At 40.9% G+C, this 25,326-nt stretch overlaps 1 protein-coding gene across 5 annotated transcripts in view; it reads right to left on the bottom strand.

Moving 5' to 3' along the window:
- The window catches only part of LOC306771585 (KAT8 regulatory NSL complex subunit 1-like), a 42,756-nt gene extending 27,184 nt beyond the window's left edge, over positions 1–15,572 (bottom strand). For 4 of the 5 annotated variants that reach the window (XM_079260805.1, XM_079260804.1, XM_079260803.1 and 1 more), the window contains exons 1-2: positions 9,914–10,342; positions 5,996–7,454 (exon numbers count right to left, since the gene is read on the bottom strand). In XM_079260805.1, coding sequence (XP_079116931.1) covers positions 5,996–7,386 — 1,391 coding nt within the window. In that variant the 5' untranslated portion in view covers positions 7,387–7,454; positions 9,914–10,342. Of the gene's footprint in view, positions 1–5,995; positions 7,455–9,913; positions 10,343–13,645; positions 13,716–15,552 lie in introns of those variants that run through there. The other variant, XM_079260802.1, reaches the window with a different exon arrangement.
- Positions 15,573–25,326: the final 9,754 nt, after the last annotated feature.

Consider the following 25,326-nt stretch of genomic DNA (forward strand, 5'->3'; position numbering starts at 1 on the left):
CTAAATTTAGCATTTTTAGGGGCGTGTCCTTTTGATTGACAGGTACCCGATCTCCCGCTTCAAGTCAGAAGAACGTAGAACAACCGCGGTTTTTAGCTGGTTAACAACGTGACTTAGCTTTAGCCCGCTTACCTCCGTTAGCTGGTTAGCTCCTGTTAGCTCCGGGTTAGCTCGGTTAGCTCTTAGCTACAGGCAGCTCGGAGTTCGCTAGATGTCAATCATCCACCATGACGCTCACAGCCCCCCTCTCAGCTCCACCTCTTTGCCCATATTTGGATTTTCCGGGTGAGACGACACGCATGCCTCTGCTAAGATGGCGATGGTAGGAACCAAGCTTCAATTCAGCTCTTCAGAAACCTACGGGTGACATCACAGAGGCTCCGCCCATCTTTATATACGGTCTATGGTGCAGACGGAGGTGTTTTCTCTGCATATTAACTTCCTTTAAAAATGGAAATCTGCCTTTTTCTGTCCTCCATCTCTGAACAGCATGAGAATGAGCAGCAGGCGATGAAAGCTTCATTTAAAGAAACTAAATTAATTCTGGATGGGAAGGATGTTTCTACAGAAGCTGCACAATCGATCCGCCACCGATCAGATACATCCAGTCCTGCTGTGACCAACCCTGCACACGCATCCCGTGTTCCATCACACGATTGGCTCGGCGAACGTGCCGACATGTGGCTTCCACACAAGTCCTCAGCCGGGAGTCAAAGCACCAAACTCCTCGTCGGTTCGGATTCTCTCATCAAACAGATGAATGTCTCAGCGATAACTCGTGATTTCTTTATAACAACTAGCCTCGTCCGTCACGGAAAATGTGGAGTGGCGAGCAGGAGATGCCTCCGATATATTCCATGTTATACTGGGATATAATGCTGGTTATGGAGGTAATAAAGCTTAAGTGTCACATGGTGCAGATTAAAGAGTTATTTATGTTTCAGGACTTTCAGCTTTTTCAGCCGCTAACTGCAGAGAAGAGGAAACACCAGCTGATGGAAACGCAATAAAAACAAACAAAAACAGGAACATGATTGATCATTTTAAATTACTGCTAACGTAAATAAAAATCAGGCATTTATAAATTCTGTCAAACTCACAAGAACCAAAACTTCTGTGCAAAGAGGTTTTCTCTATTTTACTTTTCCCAAATGTCATTTATGTTCATCCATCAGTCTTGGTGCTCATCGCTCACGACGGCCTGCCGTCAGCCGCAACAAGCAAAGGTTAACACGACAGCTGCGATGTTGAGCAACAGTTTGAACTTTTGCCTCTCGAGTTGTATTTATGATCCGTCCAAACTGCATGTTGATATAACAGAAAAGTCCACTTTCCCTCCACCTTTTCAGACAGAAGGTGTCTCCCATTACGCGTTACCTTCTGCACCAGCCGCCATCTGCACCTTATTCATGTCATGGTTGTCCAGCAGCGTGGGGGGAGAGATGCTCTGCTTTACGATTACACTTAAACGCACCGCCATCAGAGTTTCTCCGGAGTGAAAATGTGTGCCTATCCCTGTATTTTTACCCTGAAAGGGACCAGCCGTGCCTCGTCCATTCAGTCCGCTGCGTTTCCACGGCGCGCCGCTTTACGTCAATAAACTAAAATAATGTTTAAAGATTAAATTTATATCAGGTTTGTTAAAAACTGAGCCAACTCTTCCGTTGTCCTCCCTCTTTTCTGTTCCGGAAATTTCTGAGGAACTGTTGAACATTTATCATCTTCCCACACACACAGAACTGGAAATACATCCAAAAAACACTGAAGGACACGTAGGAACATAACAGATTGTGTGAAAACCGACATCCACACGAGTTTACATGCCGAGTCTATAGATCTGCATCCATCTGATGAGAACTGATCTGACCATCCATGGGAGTTTTAATTCCTGTTTCATTCAGAATAAAAGTTAATTCCACTTTAAACTGATGAAAAACAACCATGTAAACACTTAATTCCTAATGCTAACTTTTTATTTGGAATTAAACTTAATTCTGATGTCAGTGTCCGGTTTATTTAATTCCTCTGTCATGTAAACCTTCATTCCGCTCTAAGTTAACTCCGGTCGTTCTGAGCATGCTCGTTACCTTGTCCTGTCCCGATGACGCGCGTTGTTTTACCTCCCGTGTTCGGTGCTCTATCTTTCTTCTCCTTCTCAGTTGCTGCAGAAAGTGAAGTAGTATGCTGGTGTTGAGCTGCTACTTCACATTTATAATAAAAAAAAATAGCGGCAAAACTGGTACTTATGTAGTTTTTACAATTTATGACTGAAAAGAAGAGAAGCAGGGAGCCAACTTTGTTTATTTCCGGTATATGTCATACGTCACGTGCACCCTCTGTCCAATCAGAACCCTTCCCAACCCGCCGCTCTAAAGAGGAATTAGGTAAAGACGCTTTTCATGTAAACCTTCATGTGGAATTATAATCTTCATGTAAACTCGTAGGAGAATACTTAATTCCAAATTATTTAATTCCAAATTATTCATTCTGAATTAAAAAACACAATGTAACCGTACCACATGTGTCCCTAAAAGCGGGCGATGGCGATGCTAACTGCTAACAGACAGATATTCACAGCTGGAGCTCATTTCTCTGCAGACTTAATAAAAGCGGGACTGACCGAAGCTGTTCATTTAAAGTTATACTTGACACACTTCATGCTAAATGAACTTATAGTTGTGTATTAAAATACAGTAAAGAAAAGTCAAACTGCAGCTCAGAGATCCTAAACATCAACACCACGCAAAAAATGTACAATATTAACCATTAATTCCATAATTTCCTGAATCTAATACTCTGAAACATGGTCACCCTGAACACAAATATCTGAGGAATGCATCCTGCATTCAGCTGAAGCAAACACACACAATGTGTGTTTTAATATGACATTAGATATAAACCACTTTGTAATTCCGCTTCACAAAACCGGTTGTCATTTGTCCTCCAAGACAAGGGGAGAGAAAACAAAGCAGCAGCCGTCATCCTAATTTCTTTGTTCTCCAGAGTCGAGGAATTTCAGCACATTAAAAGGAAATGAAAGACTGTTCCGACACCGAGGGCCTGAAAAACAGCCTTATTTTCCAGGTTTATTCCGCTGTTCCAGGATGCCTGGCTGGGATTTCACAGGACAGCTGGTTTAAGTCATCTTTCACAGAGAGAAACTGCTCTGAGGCCGGGACTGAGAGCGAGGCAGGCCTGACAGGACAGGGTGTGGGGCAGGAAAAACTAGAGCTGGCGAGCTGCAGCAGTCATTACATAAAAGAGAGGGGTTATGTAACGCCTGTGGGTTCGCGTTGGGGAACTTGGGTCGAGCTAAACACATCCAGATGTGTCAAGTAGGACAGAAACTTACACAGGCATGCAGGCATACATGCAGGGCAGCAATGAGAAGAGGGAAAAACACAGCGAAGCCGGCTGAAATGCAGAGTAATGCTGAGCCATACGCATGAAAGGCTCGCTGTAGTCGCAGCTTCGCTTAGCCTAAATCACATGCAGCAGGCAAACGGCCGCTTGAAAACACACCAAGATCAAAACAAGCAACATGTACTCCACATCATCAAGCAGCAGATAAAAGCCTGCGAGCATGGGGGCGATTTGCTGCTTCCCAGATTAAACAATTTCAGGCATTTTTATTCGCCTAGGAGCCATTATGTAAGATCTGAGATTTCCTGATGAGCATTATTGTTGCCTCAGAAACAGGAGCCCACTCCATTCCCAACACAGAACGCCTCGTGCTCCATGTAACACCTAATCTAATGTATCCAAGTGCTTCTGCGTTAACCGAGGCTCGCAGCGGCCATCACGGACGTCACATTTACTAGAAACACCGGCCTTGCAGCATAAGCTCAGCAACAGATGTTGGCGAGCCCCCAATCCTCTAGGATACGGGAAACTACGTCTACAGTACGGACAGGGAAGGCAGGATTAGTTGTAAGCAATGCAAACAGGTTACTTTCCACTCCGTGGACGGTGAATAATGGCGGTTCCGCTGCCTGAAGACGACATTACATTGTCTGTAGAGTTGAGTGGTGTCGTGCCGTAAGCCAGTAATTGTTGACTGAGACAAAACAGTGGTTGTTAAAATGTGGCATGAGTTAAACACACACACACCTTACATCCTGAAAGACATGCTAGCGAGAAGCTGAGAATGAGCAGGGTGGGAACTGGGAACCAGTTTTTTACCCACTGGATGAAACGACGACAGTTTATTCAGGAATTAAGCTTTAAATATCTAAAATAGCTTTCACCCAGTGTGCAAAATATAATTAAACAGCTGCTGGTGCTGCTGCTTGTTTGCACAGTAGTAACTGTTTGATGTTCATGGTGGAGGAAACTTTAAAACAGGATTTATTTCTGTTTTTAGTCGCTCTTAAAGCTCATTTAAACCTTCCATACATTTCTAATACCAACGCTAATGACACTCCCAGTCCCTCGCAGCATGTTTTAACTAGCTGCTTTAGGTTTAAGTCATCTTCCTGCTGGAAAAAGTGACTTTGGTTTGCTTAACATGTCTCCAGTAAGGGTGTTTCCCTGCAGCACAGGCTCAACGTTTGCCTTTCCAGGCTTCCATGTGGGTCAGCACCTCCAGCAGCTGATTAATCATTGATTAAATCACTGATTTCTATGTTTTTTTCTAGCAAAATCCCTTTGAATACAGGCTGCTTTATTACAGTTTTCTGTCTGCGTCTGTGAGTGACTGGAAAATATCAGCAGGAATGTGGCTGTGTTTACAATCCAGTCGTAATGAAGTGAAGAGTCCATGCTTCCTAATGGCTGGGTTGCAAGGTTGTCACGGTAAAGTAGGAGCAGGACACAACATGTCTGCAACCTGGAAGATGAAGTGTGGCTTTTAAATCAGGACTGCCTCTTTTCCCTCATAACCGTCCGAGTTATTTAACTTTTTTATGAAAGCATTCACTCATCTAGCAGCATTTTGGACCTGATTTTTAAATCTAGAATAACCCACGCTTTAAATATTTATATTTTAGACAAAGTGTTTCTTTGCAAAAGATGCATTATTTATTAATTAAAAGGTAGCAGAATAAAAACAGGAGAATTCAAATCATTTGCTACTTTGCTTTACATCAAACCACAAAAAAATTCCTTCTAAATCTTCATAATAACGTTCATTTTCCTCTAAAATTACCTAGAAACAGTGCAGTTGAAGTGCAACGCTTTGCGCCTTACATAAAGGTTTTATTTTGCTTTTGGATTACGTATAAACACACAAACTTCCTGTAAGATATCAACATATTTAGGTCAAGGGTTTAAAGTCAGCAAAGGGGAGGATGATAAAGAAATGGGTGTTCTGGGAGTCTTTGTTAATAATCTACCGGATCCCACACAGATCAGTAAGTCCATTAACGCCGCCGAACCACCTGTTGTACGTTCATTTTCTTTCTTCTCTACTAATGGCACAGAAATGTGTACTCTGATGTGCGCTTCCACGTCCATGGCCCTGCTGAGGAAAACCTGAAACTATGACAGGAAGCGCGTGAAAACAAAAATCCCCTCCGCCAGCCCCCGACTCGACCTTCCTGCTCAGCTTCAGCTTAAACCAAAACAGCAAAAAGCCGTCTTGTGTTCGCTCTGCAGATAACCAGAACCTTCAGTTTTAGTTCAGGGAGGAAGTGCCGTACTTTCTTCTTTCGCCTCCGTTCGCTCTCATCAGGATGCCACCCACACGGCTACACATGCTCTGTGAGCGCATCGTATCTGCACCCCTCCCTGGAGTTTGACCCAACCACTTCTGTAGCAGACCAGGCAGATATAACTGTCGTTAGCAGCTGCTATGCTGGAGTAAACGGAGGGACTTTCACAGCTGCAGACACCTCCAGAAACACAACTTTAACCTCACAGTTAAATTTAAGTTAATCCTGCAGTTTATTCTAAAAATAGAAGCTTTTCACGTTCAACTCGGACCTTCACAAGGTATCGTGCCAGTGCCGTGCACATACTGGGTCAGAGAACAAGTGGATGAGGACGCTGCACTTACATTTTAACATGTCGCTGCTCAATGTCCACTCTGGACAGCTCCTCCTCTTCCAGGTCCGAGTCCCCACCAGAGCTACTCTCTGTTACATCTGAGTCAAAGGCGCTTTCTGCCGAATGAAGGTTTGCCGAGCCGCTCAGATACAACCTCTCCAGCTCCAAGGGCATGGAGCCGCTTTTCAGGAAGCGGCCCAAGCTGTCTCTGTTGTTCGACGAGGAGTGGCGTCCAGTCCTCCATGAAGCTGAAGCGGCGGCCTCTGATTTGCGATTCCCGGCTAGTAGCCTGCTAAGAGCCGAGTCCAAAAAGCCCCCCAGCTGCTGCTGAATGTGCCGTTCCACCTGCTTAGCCTGCACCACCTGAAGACGTTTGCGCAGGCGCCGTAGCCGGCTTTCGATCTCAGCTTGCCGGCTGCTGTTGAGGAGCGTGCGCTCTCTGACGTGAGCGTCGAGGCTCTCCGAGGAGGAGCTGCAGGGCAGGGGAGGCTGTGACTGAGCGGTGCAAGGCGGGGGGCCCTGCTGACTGCTACCTGGCTGCTCCCGATCAGAAACCTGTAGCTGACCGGCAGGTGTGTGAGAATCAGCCTCATCCACCTGCTCAGTGGAGTTGGAGTTGTCCTGGGTAAGGGGGGAAAGTGCAGCAGAGTGAAGCACTGGTGGTCCGAGGTGTTTTCCGTCAGTATTGTGAGAAACCCCAGAGGAATGCTTTTGTTTAAGGGTTCCTATCGTTGGGATATGCCCTGAAATAGTAGCTGTCAAGGTCTCCGAGTCCAGTGCCAGGTTCTGGGACTGAGAGTCTGTGGTGGCAGAAGGCTTGTCACCGTTCACTGCAACCACACAGCCAGAACCGGACATGGTGGCCAGCTTCCTGGCCAAGCCATTGACAGGTGCCGTGGGCTGGCCACTCCCGTTAGTGCTGCCACTCATGAGGCTTTTCAGCTGGCCACCAGAGAGTTCTATTGCCTGCTTCTTCCTCAGGATGAAGTCTCCCCCGCCGTTGAGCAGGGAGCTGGGCAGCAATCTGTGGCCTTTCAGCACAGACTGTTTGATGAGGACTCCTTGCAGCTTGATTGACTCCTTAGTTGAGGGGACAGGTGTCACATCAGAGCATAAATAAGAAGCCACCAGTGGCTGGAGTTTGCCCAAGGCCGAGGCCGGGGACACAGAGTCGGGTTGTGGCTGCTGCTGCTCCTGATCGCCGCCGCAAAAGTCAAGAGGGCACTCTTCAGAGGTGACCTTGCACTTAGCGGGGCCGCTGCTGTGGATGAGGATGTTGCTGGCGTTACCGTTGTTCTCTGCACTGGCCGGTGAGAGACTTGAAGATGGGGCAGCCAGTTTGAAGCGGATGTGGTGAGCTTCGGCTGGGGCGTCGGTGAGAGCGGGCGCCATCGCAGCCATGCAGTGCAGAGGGACGGGCACCGCGGCCTGCTCCACTCCACCCGCTTACTGCCCCACCTGAGGACAGCCTGCAGAGAACATGGAGGGAAAATAAAGACAAAAAAAGGATAAAGGAGAAAATAAAGTTAAAGTAAGTTGCATAAAGACATTCCTGACATCCTTTTGACAGAAAATAATCATAAACAAGCGCTGAGGTTAGTCAGCGGGAGTTGTCTTTTCCCCATCAACACATATTTTCCCATCATTAGGTTACAGGATACGTTCAGGATCCTGCACAGGTACGGTGTGAAACACATGCAGACACACACCTAAAGCATCCTACAGAAAAACCAGCACCTCTAAAACCGTCTCCTTTACACTGTAAAGCACGGATTGAGGGGGTTAAAGCCTTAATAGTAAATCCCAATTACCCTTGAGATCCTGTAAAAACAAAAACATGCTCTGAAAAATAGATATGTTTTATTTTCCACCATCTCTGCATTAAAAACATATTTAATAAGTGTACATCCATATGGGAGCAGGCTGCATCTGAACAATGTAAAACTACAGTACTTGCGCAACAGGTTCTGTAACATAATCAAGTTAGTGGAAAACTACTAACCACCACCCAACAGACAGCAGCAGTTCATTATTACACAAACATTTCATAGAAATCTCTTAAAACCAGTATCAGAAACTTTTCTGTGACTTTCCCACACGAGGTTAAGTAAACACCCGTGTGAATGTGTGGAAAAAATTGTGGAGACTTGTGGTTTTATCAACCTACCAGCTGGAAAATGACAGAAAATGATCCAACAAAAATATTTTTCATAAAAACAAACGGATTATCCAAACCAGACTAATGTTTACAACCTTTTATATTTAACTAGGTCATACTAAAGTCACAAAAAAATAATGTAATGTCAGCACCAATAACTCGGAGGAGGACCAGCTATGCACTGACCTTGGGAAGCTGGATACTAAGGATGCAGATGGAATAACAGCAGACACCTGAGCTAATTCCAAAACAAATAAATAATTCCCACTTCACCAATGTCCATGTGAACAAACCTTACTTGTCGTTTACTTACAGGGCTCCTGTTAAAAGTCAAAGCTTTACATCTCATTTTCTGAGTGAAGAAACCAGAGAGGCGGATGCAAATTGCCCAAACCCCACTGCCCTACATGTGCTCTGCTAAGGCGGTGTGCAGCAGGGTTCATCACCAGCACAGTAAGTAGGTGGATTTAGGCCCCAGCATTAGCTCAAAGCACATGATGTCATCCTCACAGGTTTCCTGTCATTTACACCTCAACTTAGTAAATTCCCAGATAAAATATTGCCATGAAAAGACAAGGCCAAGGGCCTTGGCGTTGTTGTAATGATTAACATATCTTCCATACCGATTGGCTGCGTGTGTATTGGTGTGAAACTTAAAAAAAAGAAAAAGAAGAAGCCTCCCTTCACACACTGAAAGATAAGAGCTGCATCGTCTGCAGGGTCAGATGAATGGAGGCTCAGTGTTTCACCGCAGTTCCTATCCAGCGCGCACTACGCCATGTTGGTATTTCCGAGCCAGATTACGCAATGCAATTTATCTCCAGAAAAACAGACGTGCACGGGGAAGCTCGCGCCACACGGGGGTACATTAACAACAATAATCCCCAATGGCAAAAGGCGCGATGATAACCACCATCCTCCTGTATTATCTCGGCTTCAGATGCGACAAAAAACGTCCACATCCAACCCATAACGTTACCATCAAAATGTCTTCCTGGTGTTTACGAGAGCCTTTAAAAGGCTTCCTGGCATCTCTGCACGAGCATATACATTATCATCATCATTTTTAATGACATATACATCTAATTAGCCTGGGGGGAGAACAGCATTGGCTTCAACTAGACATGCCAGGACGAAGATACAGAGATAAATATGTGGTCGGTCTTGACAACGCGTGCGTTTTAATGCGCTTCGTTTCTGGCCCAAGAAAGCTACTGATGCAAGAAACAACCTGCTGGCTCCTCACAAGCCAGCTGCAGTGAGACGACACATTATCTCGCAGTATAAAACCAGTAAAACCCAGCCGTTTCTGCGGTGGCAGAAGCCAACTTTACGCAAACATCGTTAGGAAACGTGTTCGTCTGCAGCTACGCAACCTGCGCGGACTCAAGCATAGTTTTAAGTCAATTACACCCAAAGTAACGCCTCAAAATCCACGCAATACACCCGCATTTTTACACACAATCCGTGACATCGTATAAGCTATAACTTGGCCATGAAAGACATCCTGGTTGCGGATAAACTATTTTAAAACAACGCTTTAAAGCAGACCTATTGCGGAGTGCAGACATGGTTTGCATTGTAATTAGACTAAGGAAATAAACACAAGCACATTGTGATTTTTTTCTTATTCGACATGGGGGCGTTTAGTGTCTTTCCTCGGATAAATGAGCTGTAAGGTGATGTGATGTTAAAGCAGATATGTGAAAAGCAGAGAAGTTGGGAGTAGACCCAGGCTAGCTGGCTAACAAAGGAAAAGGAGGAACCTACCACGTGACGAGGTCGCACTATCCGAGGGAATTTCAGCAACAGTCCCCTGCAGTTTTAGTGGAAAAAAACCAAGGGTGATAACTCAAGAAACGGGGTTTAGATCGATCACTTTGCCATTAATAAATCCATTTAATAAAAATAAAAAGTGAGAATGCGGAAAGGGCCCGGTCCACGGAGCCGCTCGGCTTCGTTCCGGATTCAGCAGCAATGGGCGAATCACCGCCAGCCAGCTCGCCTCGCCGCCGCCGCGGAGAATATAACACCAGGCCGCGAAGAAACTCTCCTTCCTTCTCCTAATTACTGCACATGGAGGCGATTTCACGGCAATCCTTTACCGAAAACCCCGATTCCCGCTGGCAGAAAGGTAATCCAGAAGCCAGTCTTTTTCTCTGGTTTTAGGGAGAGACGCGGAGAAAATGGCGGCTAGCTCCTCTCCCTCGGATTTGAGTCTGACAAACATACAAGTGTGTGTGTGTGTGTGTGTGCGCGCGCGCGCGCGTGCTGGTAGGCGGGAGACACTTCTCATACTCACCACTAGAGTAAAGGGCAGATAAGAAACGACATGAAAGCTGAAAAAGAAGAAACCACAGGAGGGCATTGTCTTCCAGAAGATAGCGCAGTGTCACTTCTTATTCCCAAACTGGTTAAACTGGAAATATTTAACCACACCAACGCACATTTCCAGCATGCTTTAACACCATACACACACACACACACACACACACAATGCTCCTGCACTCATTATAAATAGTATATGAGGATAAATATGAAGTTTTTGCTGTATTAACAGCTGTGAAATACAGAAAACTGAGCCCACATGTCACTTTAAACAGGCAGGGCCGCATTAAAAGTGCACAGACCCCTGGGCCCAGAGTGTCCCTCGGCCCCCTTCCCCACCCCAAAATTGTGAATGATGACGTGTGAAATGACATTTCTAACATCTCTCAGCCAGTGGTACCAGTAGCAACACACTGGACACTGTGGTGTAACTATCTGGCTTTTATGTACATTTTGTTTCATGTCCAAACTGCTGGTGTTTGCCGATCATGGGCCCCAATTGGGCGTGGGCCCCTCGGCCCATAATGTCCAATGGATAATCCGGCCTTGAGTATATGGAGATAAATATGAAGGTTTTGCTGTAATACCAGCTGTGAAAGTGTTCCTCCTGCAGAGGGACGACCCCACAAGGAAAACTGAGCCCACATGCCACTTTGAACAGGAACCGGATCGCCCACCACTCCAGCAGCCTTTGTGAAGGTGTAGCCGGTGGCCACATGAAGGAGCTTTTTTCTCTCCACAGGACTGTGAAAAGCAGCCAAAGCTCAAAGGTAATAAAACACCACATGGAGTCTAGGAAACATGGCACCAACACAACCCAACATCTGTGACACAAACCCCACTGCACCTACAGACAACACTAAACTAGGAGTTATTTTTATAAAACACTCTTTTACAGTTTATATCTTCAGTTTGCATCATTTGTAGTCTGCTGTGCCAATAATTACATAACAGTGAAACACACACAGTCTGCTAAACTGTATTTTATATGTATTTTTTCGCACCATCTAAGAGTTACATAAAAGTATTCCTGACACGTCACAACACAACAAAGTCTGGCTTCTTTCCTCTGGTCACAAGATATTAAAGGTTTTGGTAAATAAGTAAAAATATGGCTGACTGGCAGATGTAGGGTCCTGCTGTAGAAAAACATGTCTATCTGAAGTGTTTAAAAAGTAATCAGAGAGTGGAGCGGATACGCAGCACGCTTGCAGATGTAATGATCTGCATTACGGTCATATGAACTCTTCAACCAGAGCACGGTGAGACATGTAAAAATGTAGGGATTAATAAAGCATATTATTTACTTTGTTCATCTTTTTGTATTTTACCATCCCATATTTTATGTTTTATTCACAATTTAATTTGTTCTTGTTTTACTAATTCTATGTAAGGCACTTTCTGTCTGTGAAGAGGGCTTTAAACCTGCTGCAAAGTGAGATGCACAGCTCGGTGGCAGAATGTATTTTTATATCTCATTAAGGTTCGCCAATAAGTTCAATCTATTAAAAAATTGCTTTGATTTAATCAATTATTATTTCTACTATGAAAGAAAACTAGATTCCATGTGCTTTTCTCAATCAAGCTAAAAGTTTAAAAGCTTTCTACACTCATGACATAAAAACATCTAATAAATGTGAACAATCTGCTTTCATAATAAATGTGTCAAGTAACTTGTAATTTTTTATGTACAACAGAAGAACAAAAAGTTAATTAAAGGGACATGAGCACCATGTACTCGGTGGAAGTTTAGAGGATTTGTCAGGCAGCTAAAATGAAGAAAATCTGTCTGTTTTTTTGTTATTTTATGTGACATTTAGGTGTAACTGGGAACTCAGACTTTCCCAGATGTATAATCTGATTGTTCTTGTTATAAATAGAGTTTGCTTTTAGTATCATGCTGGTAAATGACACATTTATTTAAAGTGTTCTTACATGTTAGACGTGGTGTGACACTGTAGAGATATTACCGGTTATGAACCCAGACCATCAGGTGAACCTGTCCTGTTACGTAAATGAACTACATAAATGAGCTTAGTCATTGTTATGATGGTGTTTCTGTGCAGCTCTCCACACAGCAGCAGTTTTCCTGTTCTTACATATTTCTGCACCCCTGTACTTTTTTTTACGCTGGGACTGTTTTCCTTCAGTTTCTCTTCTGACATTTAAGTAAACAATTGTTTATCACTTCCTGCGAGCTGGAAGCCTTTCCCAGGCAAGGCCTGCTGCACACGGGATGTTTACAATGCTGAGATTTGTCGTTTCTGTCGCTTTAAGCCAAGCGATCTCCACCAACAGGAAGCAGTGTGTGTGTGAGTGCGATTAGCCCATGTCGGGGACTAAAGCTTCTGACGTGTAATGAAAATTAATGCATCCTACATCATCACGCTGCCAGGGACGACAAGCATGGGAAATCAGTGATTATCACTGGTTAAGTGCATTCTTGTTTTTGTTACGTCATTAAAACTCTATTTTTTTTGTTTTGGCATCAACAAGACCTTGCCAGGTGATCATGTCACCTCTGAGGTGCTGGTCAGGGTTCGGAACAAGGCTGAATGTGGGGTCAGATTACAAACTGGAGTAAGGAATCATCTGGTAATGGATAGAATTAAGGTTAAGCTCATGATTAGGATTCATGTAATTCATGGCAGCAGCGTTGGGTTGTGAGAATCGGAGAGAAACGACCCGTCTGCCTGATAAGCCAGCTGAGCTAAATGTCTAATTGCATAAGCATCAGGAACGTATAAATGACAGACTTGGTAGTTATCCGGTGACTTGTGTTGATCCAATGACGTAACTTTAAAAAAAAAAAAAAAAACCTCCATCCATCCATCCATGTTTGTCTCCCGTTTCTGGTCGCAGTAGCAGAAGCCGGTCCTAAGGTGTCTGGTCTCCAGATGGATTCCAAGCTATTCCCAACACTTCCAGAGACATGTGCGCCAAACTCGCTCAAGTCCAACACTTCCTCACACCAGCGTCTTCAACGGACGCCTTAAATCCCAACAGGTGAGCTGCTTTCCCAGCCAGCCAGGTGCTGGCACCAGAAACCAGCAGCCGATTTACATCCAAGATATCCTTTTTCACTGCTGCTGAGCATCGCAGATGAGCGGTTGAGAGCAGGGGAAGATAAACAACAACATAAACTCAATTACAAGAATTAGAATTCAGGAATACCTTTAACTCCATTGTAGAAATACTCCAGTCAGTACTCCAAAAGGGTATAAATCCAGGAACCACATGAAACCTGAAAACGACAGAAATAAGAAGTTAGTTGAATTAAGATGAATTGTTTTCTATTTAATATATAATTAAAAAAATGTCTCAACCACCAGAGGAGAAGAAAATGAGAATGAAGTGTAACAGTGACCAAGTTGCAGCCTGACTGTTAAACTACACCTTGTTGGATAAACAGAACAAGTGATTTTCTTCTTTTTTCTTCCTATATGAATTATAATTTAATAACACTGTGTTAGATGTGTGCATTATTTCAGATTAGTGGTACAAAAGTCAGTAAACACGGCTTGTATATGCTGCTTACTACAGCTGTGTTTTGTTTTTTTAGTCAAAACAGAAACGTTCACATGTTGGCGGTGTGATGACTCAAACATCATAAACAATAACATTAAAAAAAAGATGTAAATTCACACAGCAGAGGAAGGAAATGGTTGGTATCATCCTACTTTCGGTTTGGTTCTGCTGCTAGAGTTATGAAATTAATGGAAAAAAGTAAACATTTACCGCTTAAATGATTACATTGAATAAATGACTGATTAAAAATGTTCTGTGTGACTCTTACTGTTATAGATAAATACAAGAATACAGTAATAGGTCATAGCAGTCATCAATACAAAAGAAAGGAGTAATAATCATAGTTTATTTACCTTTCTTAATTTTATTTGGATGCAAATAATAGTTCTTGGGCTTTAATATTATAAAGCATATTTTGTGTTTGTATCCAATTTCATATGCTTATTATCCCTGTATTTTTATTTATCTTTCTTTTTAATCCTATAACTCCATGATTATTTTTACATTTTAAAAGATGTTTTTTGGTATTTGTTCAATTTTGCTTCCTGCAGGAAAAAAAAAAAAGCAAATTTCCCTTTAAAAGGGACAAATAAGGAGTTCTTCTTCTACGCCACTTTACTCTGTTGTAGTAAGAAAATTCTGAAAAGCAGTAGGAAATGATTATCACTAGGGGTGGGAAAATCGAATCGAAAAATCAAAAACTGGGATTTTATTGCTTTACAATTTTTAAATCGATTTTTTGTTTTTAAAAAAATTTTTAAAAAAAATAATATATATATATATATATATATATATATATATATATATATATATATTTTTTTTTTTTTTTTTTCCAAATAAAAATAACCCAATGCAATTTTTTTTTTTTTATCGTTTAACTTGTCTTCTTGGGAATTATAGCAGCAGAATAATGATCTGTTTTGGTTTAGCTTCTTTGTCTGAATCCAGTTTAGACCTTTCAGCACTTAGCCAGGCTCTCGTAGCAAAGTTTTTTAACCATGTTTGCAGCGAAGTGATTCTTCACGGTTTGCACGTCCAGCTGGCAGGCTAAAGCTAACAGGCTAACGCTCCACATTCTTCACGTTATCGCTGCAAATTTCTGAATAAAAAAAAAGTTTTACATGTTGAATAATGACAAGACTCAGGTTAGAACTTTGAATGGAAGTTATATAGCAGTTTGTTTACAATGCACTGAGTGAAATAACGCGCCGCCTGTTATTTTTTTTAGGAAAATTCTGAGTAGTTTTTCTGAACGCTGGCTCAGAAGCTAATGCTAACAGGCTAATGTTTGAGACGGAGCTCGCGCCGAGCAGCCGGCCAATCACAGCCAAGCAGCTAGCGTGCTAAGCTAATAGCCGCTAGCTTGTTTCCTTCCCGATCCAATACTGACTTCACAATGACTGCCGTTTCTGGCACGTTTAACAGAAAAGTGCGGGTAAAAAATCAAAACAACTCAAGCCCAACATTTGAAGGTTTAGTCAAAACAGTGTTTTTTCTTGACAAGCGAGTCGTTCCTTAATTTTAAGAAAATAACAAGACAAAATCTCACTTACCTGCTTGTCCTGTTACTAATGTCCGATAATATCCACCCCCTGCTCTACGATTGGTCGAGGCTTCAATTTGAGGTCTCCTATTGGCTGCCACAGCTGTCAGTCTTTGCAAATGCCCGTAGAGCGGAAATATGGACGAAAGTTCATAGCACTAAACTTAATTATCCAAATATTTAGTTTTTATTAAAAAATATCCACTTGACTCTCATAACTCCCACATCATCTTTAAATGTCTGATTTTCTTGAGCCGCAACATGAGCGTTGTTTACGCCTCACGCATGCTAGCTGCGCTCAGTCCAGCATGATGTGTTTTCACTCTCAGTAACTACAATAACATTTTTATCCCTTTTTTCAACACTTTAACCCGAATTGTGCAGCTGATTTTCACAGTCCGAAGCTAATTAAAATTAGATCACGCTAATGGCTGCAGACGAGTTTGATCAATCTATTTAATTTGCAGTAATTTCTCGCATCTATAGGCTTAGCACATTGTCTGTTCTGGGGTGAGATTTGACTGGTCTGGATGTGTGTCCCCTGAAAAGCAGGCCAGGAGACACAAGAACGGCCAAATTCTTCACAAAGGGGAACTTTAGGCTGCTGCAGGAGGATGCATAGGTGCAGCCGAGCTCAAAGGAGCGGTAGAAACATCTACTACTGTTGCATTAATGTCTTTCTGCTATAAATAGTCAGCATTTAACGCTGAAGTTACAGCTATGCAGGAACAGTAAGTCCCGATTCTCTACCGCACCTAAAGTGAATTAGAAATAACTGGGATCAGCTCAACAGTAAGAGCCTGACTTTTACCTTCTAAGGATTTAGAAGATTAATAGGTGAAAGCAAATGATGCATTTAAGCTAAACAACATATAGCATCACTTATGCCAAACTGGCTTCAGTTCATCCGCCACCCCTGAGATGTCTGCAACTTTCTCCACTTGCTGGCTGTTTTCCAGGTTAAACTGAGCAGAAATAAGAGGCAGAAGCCAGTTTTAGCTTCATGCATGTTGGAAGGTTTTGCAAAATTAGTAAAGAAAATAGAAATTTGCAATAAGTTTATAAAAATTCAGGGAAAAGGAAACAACAGGTGGAGCAACAGAAATACAGATGAATATTTAAATAAGAACATTTAAAAAAAAAAAAAAAAAATATATATATATATATATATATATATATATATATATATATATATATATATATATATATATATATATATATATATATACTTGTGTGGAAGGGAAGAATTGTGAAAATAAAGAGTGCACATTTTTTATATGTGAGGAAATCATAGAAAAAAATTCCAGGTACAAATCAGGTAGACTTAGACTTAGACATTATTGATCCCTTTGGGAGGACTCCATCAGGAACTTAAAATTTCCACCAGCAAAAAAGGAAAAGTAGCATGCATATAAAAACATAATAAAATAAAGAGTTAAAAAAAAAAAAAAACATTAATGAATTAAATAAACAATAAGAAAAAAAAGAGAATGCACAAACAGCTGGCTGGGGGTGTCCTCAGCTCCCCTCCCCATCCCCTGTTATTACTGCATCTATGTCCTCTTCACCCCCAAGTGAGGAGTTGTAGAGTGCGATGGCATGATGGACGAAGGAGTTTTAAAGCTTGTTGGTCCTACACTTTGGAAGCAGCAGATAAAGGATTTTGCAGTTTGCGGTTAACTTGGCCTCAGCATAACTGCACAGTGCCTTCTAAGAAGATAAGAACCTAAAACATGGATCCAAAGTGGTTTCTGGGAGGTAAACAAGACACCAACATTTGAATCAGTCCAGCCAGAGTGATGGCAACATCCTTGAAGTGTCTGGAGATCAGCACAGAAGAGCAAAACCCCAGTGGAGACAAACACAAACACAAGTCAGCGATAAGAAGAAGCCTGCAATGTGAAGGGAAATGGAAGCTATACAGCTGAATACTGAGGAGTGGAATGAATCTGATCATGTTTTGCAGCAAAAATGCTTTTTAAACCACACACAATACTCAGAATCAATTTAAAGACACTAAAGAAGTAAAATCAGCTGTTGTGTTAAAAGTAGTTAAAGCTGCAATGATAAGACAATATGATGAAAGAGGTTCATATGTTTGGTGATGTGTTGATGGTAAATAAAAGGTGAAATATGAAGTATATGTTGGACATAGTCTGCATTAGCCTGCAGCTGTTTCTACCTTAATGTCATCATGTCGTGTCAGAGAGGAAGAAGATGTAGCATTTTCCTCCATTATGTTTCTTTTCTGGTATTTTTTAAGGTCTGGATATGTATGAATAAGAGTTTTAAAAATATTTTCCCTGTTTGACTTCAGAAAATACTAAAACTTCCCTTTTAAGAATGTTTTTTTTTTTTACACAGATCAGATATAAAACATGGGCAGCACAACTATATTGTGTCTTGTTTATTTACCATTTCAAAGCTGCAGGTTCAGCATTTCGGCCGTTGTTGTCCTGAATTTTGAGGCCTAATATTCGAAACACAGGTTGACAACTACTGCTTATATGGCTGGATGTGCAGCGTAGGCGTTATTTTACGGTTCAGTCCACAACTTTTCATATGCTGAAGTGTCTTAGGAAAAGACTGAATCCTGAGCTGCATTTATCTACAATGACAGTCTGTCATTACATATATATATATATATATACATATATATATATATGTATATATATATATATATATATATATATATGTATATATATATATATATATATATGTATATATATATATATATATATGTATATATATATATATATATATATATATATATATATATATATATATATATATATATATATATATATGTGTGTGTGTAAATCTCTTCAAATGTAAAACCTCAGAACATTTATTTCTTGTTACCATTTCTTTCATGATCCAGACATAAAAAGACAAAATTCCTAGTTGTAGTAACAGCAAAGCACCACTAGATGGCGCTGAAACACCGCACATTCCAGCGTGTTGATGTTGATGAGCAGCTTGTTTTCACTCCAGTCTGCACAAATTCATCTCCAGCTACTCTAAGCTCCAAATCCCTCCTGGTTAACTTTTAAAAGCAGTATGCAAACACACCATAAACTATTCAAATTACCATAATGTTGATATTACGATCTGCAGGGATGACAGATTCATTATATCCATATTGCATGTCATTACAGTTTTATTTTACAATGTTTACATAAATATTTCAAATCAGTCCAGGCTCATGGATGCTCACAGTAGGAGTTAACAGTGTTGACAAATACTTAATAAAATACTTATATGTGCTTGAAGCAACAAGAGAAGGTGCTGCTGACAAGTTTGCTCCTACATGTATTGTGCACATATAAATTCCCCTTCAGGTAGCCTCAAGCTTGTGCCATCGTTTTTCCTCACACTGCTGAAAAATAACACCTTAATAGCTGCAGTTCTTCATTGCTTAAAGGAAAACTCTTACAAACAATTCTTATTTAGCTGGAGTTCTGCTTCATGCTGTGATATTTTCACCCCTCTGATCCTGCCCGGTCTGTGTGGGGGGAATTATTTTTACCTCTTCACGTGTCACATAAGCAAGGTTCACAGTATTCCAGGGGCAGAAGGAATGATGCAGCTTCATGCGTCAGCACAGTAGGAGCTTGTCATGAGAGAAATAATCTGTGGACATCAAGAAATAATGAGAGCAGATGATACGTCTGTTGTTTACATGCAACAGGAAGCTGTTTAATGTTCAGCCCTGCTGATTCCCTTAAATTTGAGCTGGGCTGTTTGCATAGAGGACATTAAGTAACCGTGTTAACTGACCTCTCATATATAAATATGCACATATGCGAGCCAACTTTCATGACTCATGCCTTATGAGACGGACCTCTCCAGATCAAACTTACAAACCTTCTAGATCTAGTATTATTACATCATGATAAACCCTCCAGCCATATTGCCCACTGATCTGCCATTAGCCTGGCAAAGTCATGGAAGGCAGAGATGTGCTGTAATACCTACTTTTTTAAACAAATGCTCATGTCAGTATAAAAATATGGCAAAGAGCTGAGGTAAATCTTATAGGGGGGAGGATAAACAAGCACTGGTGTTTATTTATTTTTTTTTAATAAAGCAGGGTTGATGGGAAACCAAGGAACCTGGTGCTTTAATCATGTTAGTGCAACCAGCAGTTGTAAATTTAAATGTATTGAAAATAGATGCACAGAACTTATTATTCACAGAATATACCTCTAAAGGAATACTAATCATTATTATTATTATTATTATTATTATTATTATTATTATTATTATTATTATAAACAAAGAACAAAAGCGATTAGTTATTTCATTAGTTCATTTTCAATTAACCAATTTAGCTAGCTAGCTAGCTAAATTAGCCATGCTAACCAGCTAACTGATAAGCTAGCTGGTTAGCATGGCTAGCTTGCTATCTTTTGGCATGTCTTAACATTTACAGTAAAAAAAATTAATCATAAAAAGCTTTGTGACCAGAACAAACTACAATGTCATATTCACAAAAATATTAACATTCCTGCTAAGGGATTGTTTTTTTTTAAATTTAATAGTCATTTATGCTTAATTATGTAACTAAGTAACTATAAGTGAATTAACAATAATCGGCATCTAAAGTCATGTCTAAGTCCATGTCTGCTCATTAATAAAATTTCCTTTTCAAGTTTAAAACAACATTTTTAAGATTAAAACATATTCTCATTATCAATTTGTAAAAATCCGTTACAAAAGAATCCATAAAATAAGTGAACTTAGAAACATTTTTTAAAATAAATCATTAAAAGTGGTGTGATCTTTCTTGTTATCCTTTTTCTGCACATCAGCTTGTTCATTTGTAACTCTCACATTCAGGTAAAGTCCATCTTCTGTCTCAACATTCCTCCATCACTTCTCCCAAGAAACAAAGGTGATACTGTCCCACTATGCAACACAGCAGAATGCACCACCACATTTTCCACTGTCTCACACTAATAAAGCTGAAAAGGAGTCTCAGAATGGATGTTGATATACGGCAAATAAGTATGCACATGTAGCTGTAATTAGCCTGGCATTCTATAAAGCTTAAAGAAGTATTAATGAGCAGCAGTTCCATCCAAATGTAACATAGAAGACTTGCATTATCGGTGTTAAAAGACCCAAACCTGCAGGCAAAAACCCAGGGAACAGCAGGAAGGCATCTTAAAAGAATCCATGGAGCCTCAAAGTATCATTTCATTGCAAAGTTTTGAGTTTTTATTTGAACTTTTACTTAAGATACTGCTGTTTTTCTGGACACAAACAGCGGGTTTTTTTTAATGCAAGGTTTTTGCTTCTGTATTTTTCTTTTTCAAGTTAACTTTCGCCTTCTTATAATTGCAAATAGGAACTTGTTTGCACATGTTTGATTTACTACAAGTTTTAAAAAATCTAGTGCTGTCCATAACACGTTAGCAGCTATTTCTGTATGTCTTTGCTTGGTGTGGAGCTCATTATTTTCATAAAGTTATTGCATCTTAGTGCTGACAATGTTGTTTCGGAAGTGTGTTGTTTTCTGTTCTGCTGGAGTTTCAGTGGGACCTTTAAAGGAAACATTGCTACTGATTTGCATGATATGCTCATGCTTCAGCTGGTGTGATAGATCTGGAAAGGTTTAGCGAGTCACAATAGCCATTTATTTATTTTAAATGGGAACATTGCACATAGCTGGTGCTAGTTTTGTGTTGTTCCACAGAATATACAATAATGTCTACATGAAATGCGTCTTGCGCCGAATGCTTTCAGTGTTGTTTCATTTATAGTATCACTCTACAAGTTATTTTAAGGTTTTATGGGTCTGCGTTCCACCTCGTAGTGACTCATACTGTGTTTGTATTTGGCCAATAACTCTCTGAAAATGACAGTTTCATAACCTTGTGGGCCCTAACTGAATCAAGTAAAAATAAATGACAAAATATGCTCATAGTCTTTAAAATATTATTTGATTTAAAATGCTTGAAAATAATTAATGAAACTCCCCAAACATCCATTTTGAAGAGGTTCGTAATGAAACTGGTTGGTTTATTAACAATTTTTCTGAAAAAAATTAATCAAGAATTGGATGCAGTTCACTGAAATAGTTTTTCGTAATAGCTCTTTGAGGAGCATTTATGATTCTTAATCAGGTCCTCTGTCACCACGGTACCATTTCACAACAGTCACAATAAACATCTCAAGGCAACTCAGACTAACCAGGTGCGAGAGAAAAAATGTGAACAAGTGTGAGGTGAGTAAACAGTTTAGTGTCATCAGAGGGTGATGATGTAGATACGGTTGACAGTGGTTGTAATTCCGTAGAAGTGGTTATGCTAACCGGCAACAAACCTCAAAAAGGTCAAAGACAACAACAGCTGTGGTGGACATCCACAAGTGTAAAATTGGGAAGTATTTTCATCCATAGGAATATCTGGGAGGAGCCCGACAAAGTGGAACGGGCATCTGGTTAAGAGGCCTCCTGGACAGCTCACTGGTGAGACGTTCCGGGTGCGTCCTGCAGAGACTTCTCTGCTTAGGCTGCTGACCCCGTGACTCAACCCCGGATATGCAAAAGAGAAAGGATGGATTATATGACATTTGCTGGTCATATAGACAAGTTTACGCTTTTCTGGTTCGGACATAAAACAGCTGTTGAATCACATTTTTAATTTTTGCCAGGTCATATGTGATTGTTAAGTATAAATGATCCCACATTAAAGGTTTCCACATTTCTGAGTGTAAGAAACAAATAGTTACAGAGAAACCAAACAAACCACTTTTAGCAGAAAGGAAAACAATAACATATCTCCTTTTCAGTAGTGAGAAGCTTTCAGTAGAAGCAGACTCCCGCAGGATGGCTGTCTACGTTGACTGCTGGGCTGAAGGGGCTGGAAGAAAGGATGGGATACGCTCAGGGTACCCAGATTAGAAACTTGCAGCACCACCAGACATAACTGCATAAAGCAACAGGGAGAGAAAGCAAACGCTGCAAAGAAAAAACACAAAGTTAGCAAAAATACAATGCAAATGCACAGGAGGGTTGGTTTCAGGATCTGCCTTTTATTCTACTTTTAAAAACTCTTTAAACAACAAATAATCCTGGAGTCTTTGACATAGTATGCTGGAAAAATACAGAACTATGAAAACTGTAAAGTCAGACGTGGAAAAGCACTCAAAGAGTCCTAAAGTTATTCTATATGGATCCACTTTCAGTTTCCAGATACATTGATAATGAATCCACAGTGTCATGGCTATATTGTAGTGTTTGTTCTCTTGCAGGAATGAAAAATTGTTCCTGTTCTGGATGGTAGTATCTGGAACGTTGTTATTCTTTTGAATGGTAGTATCCAGAATGTTGTCCCTGTTCTGGATGGAAGTCTCCAGAATGTTGTTCCTGTTCTGGATGGAAGTCTCCAGAATGTTGTTCCTGTTCTGGATGGAAGTCTCCAGAATGTTGTTCCTGTTCTGGATGGTAGTATCCAGAATGTTGTTCCTGTTCTGGATGATAGTATCCAGAATGTTGTTCCTGTTCTGGATGGTAGTATCCAGAATGTTGTTCCTGTTCTGGATGGAAGTCTCCAGAATGTTGTTCCTGTTCTGGATGGAAGTCTCCAGAATGTTGTTCCTGTTCTGGATGGTAGTATCCAGAATGTTGTTCCTGTTCTGGATGGTAGTATCCAGAATGTTGTTCCTGTTCTGGATGGTAGTATCCAGAATGTTGTTCCTGTTCTGGATGGTAGTATCCAGAATGTTGTTCCTGTTCTGGATGGTAGTATCCAGAATGTTGTTCCTGTTCTGGATGGTAGTATCCAGAATGTTGTCCCTGTTCTGGATGGTAGTCTCCAGAATGTTGTTCCTGTTCTGGATGGTAGTATCCAGAATGTTGTTCCTGTTCTGGATGGTAGTATCCAGAAGGTTGTTCCTGTTCTGGATGGTAGTATCCAGAATGTTGTTCCTGTTCTGGATGGTAGTATCCAGAATGTTGTTCCTGTTCTGGATGGTAGTATCCAGAATGTTGTCCCTGTTCTGGATGGTAGTCTCCAGAATGTTGTTCCTGTTCTGGATGATAGTATCCAGAATGTTGTTCCTGTTCTGGATGGTAGTATCCAGAAGGTTGTTCCTGTTCTGGATGGTAGTATCCAGAATGTTGTTCCTGTTCTGGATGGAAGTCTCCAGAATGTTGTTCCTGTTCTGGATGGAAGTCTCCAGAATGTTGTTCCTGTTCTGGATGGTAGTATCCAGAATGTTGTTCCTGTTCTGGATGGAAGTCTCCAGAATGTTGTTCCTGTTCTGGATGGTAGTATCCAGAATGTTGTTCCTGTTCTGGATGGTAGTATCCAGAATGTTGTTGCTGTTCTGGATGGTAGTATCCAGAATGTTGTTCCTGTTCTGGATGGAAGTCTCCAGAATGTTGTTCCTGTTCTGGATGGTAGTATCCAGAATGTTGTTGCTGTTCTGGATGGTAGTATCCAGAATGTTGTCCCTGTTCTGGATGGTAGTGTCCAAAATGTTGTTCCTGTTCTGGATGGTAATATCCAGAATGTTGTTCCTGTTCTGGATGATAGTATCCAGAATGTTGTTCCTGTTCTGGATGGTAATATCCAGACTGTTGTTCCTGTTCTGGATGGTAGTATCCAGAATGTTGTTTCTGTTCTAGATGGTAGTATCCAGAATGTTGTTGCTGTTCTGGATGGTAGTATCCAGAATGTTGTTGCTGTTCTGGATGGTAGTATCCAGAAGGTTGTTCCTGTTCTGGATGGGAGTATCCAGAATGTTGTTCCTGTTCTGAATGGTAGCATTCAGAATGTTGTTCTTGTTTTGGATGGTAGTATCTATAATATTGATCGTGTTCTGGATGGGAGTATCTGGAATGTTGTTCCTGTTCTGGATGGTAGTATCTAGAGTATTGTTCGTGTACCGGATGATAGTATCTGGAATGTTATTCCTATTCTGGATGGTAATATCCAGACTGTTGTTCCTGTTCTGGATGGTAGTATCCAGAATGTTGTTTCTGTTCTAGATGGTAGTATCCAGAATGTTGTTGCTGTTCTGGATGGTAATATCCAGACTGTTGTTCCTGTTCTGGATGGTAGTATCCAGAATGTTGTTTCTGTTCTAGATGGTAGTATCCAGAATGTTGTTGCTGTTCTGGATGGTAGTATCCAGAATGTTGTTGCTGTTCTGGATGGTAGTATCCAGAAGGTTGTTCCTGTTCTGGATGGGAGTATCCAGAATGTTGTTCCTGTTCTGAATGGTAGTATTCAGAATGTTGTTCTTGTTTTGGATGGTAGTATCTATAATATTGATCGTGTTCTGGATGGGAGTATCTGGAATGTTGTTCCTGTTCTGGATGGTAGTATCTAGAGTATTGTTCGTGTACCGGATGATAGTATCTGGAATGTTATTCCTATTCTGTTAGGTAGTATCTAGACTGTTGTTCCTGTTCTGTTAGGTAGTATTCAGAATGTCGTTCCTGTTCTGGATATTGTATCCAGAGCGTTGTTCCTGTTCAACATCTATCCTTAATATCTTTAAAAACCTGTTTGGAACTTCTCCTGGATTTTCTCACCATTTATTGTGGAGTTATATGCAGATATACTGAAAATGGTTCTATCTCACAATGTGGAAGAATCCTTCACAACATTCCTGCATCCAGATGCTGATCTGGATCACTTCCAACATTAAACAGAGTTTAAGTTAGACGAAGCCCTTTTCTCAGAGAAACATCATGAAAATCCCTCCAGTAGTTTTGTGTAAAGTTACGAACAAAACCAAACATTTTGTTGCATGTGTTTTTTTTTGT

The sequence above is a fragment of the Telmatherina bonti genome (genome assembly GCF_933228915.1).
Source record: "Telmatherina bonti genome assembly, chromosome: 21".
NCBI classification, from domain to species: Eukaryota; Metazoa; Chordata; class Actinopteri; order Atheriniformes; family Telmatherinidae; genus Telmatherina; species Telmatherina bonti.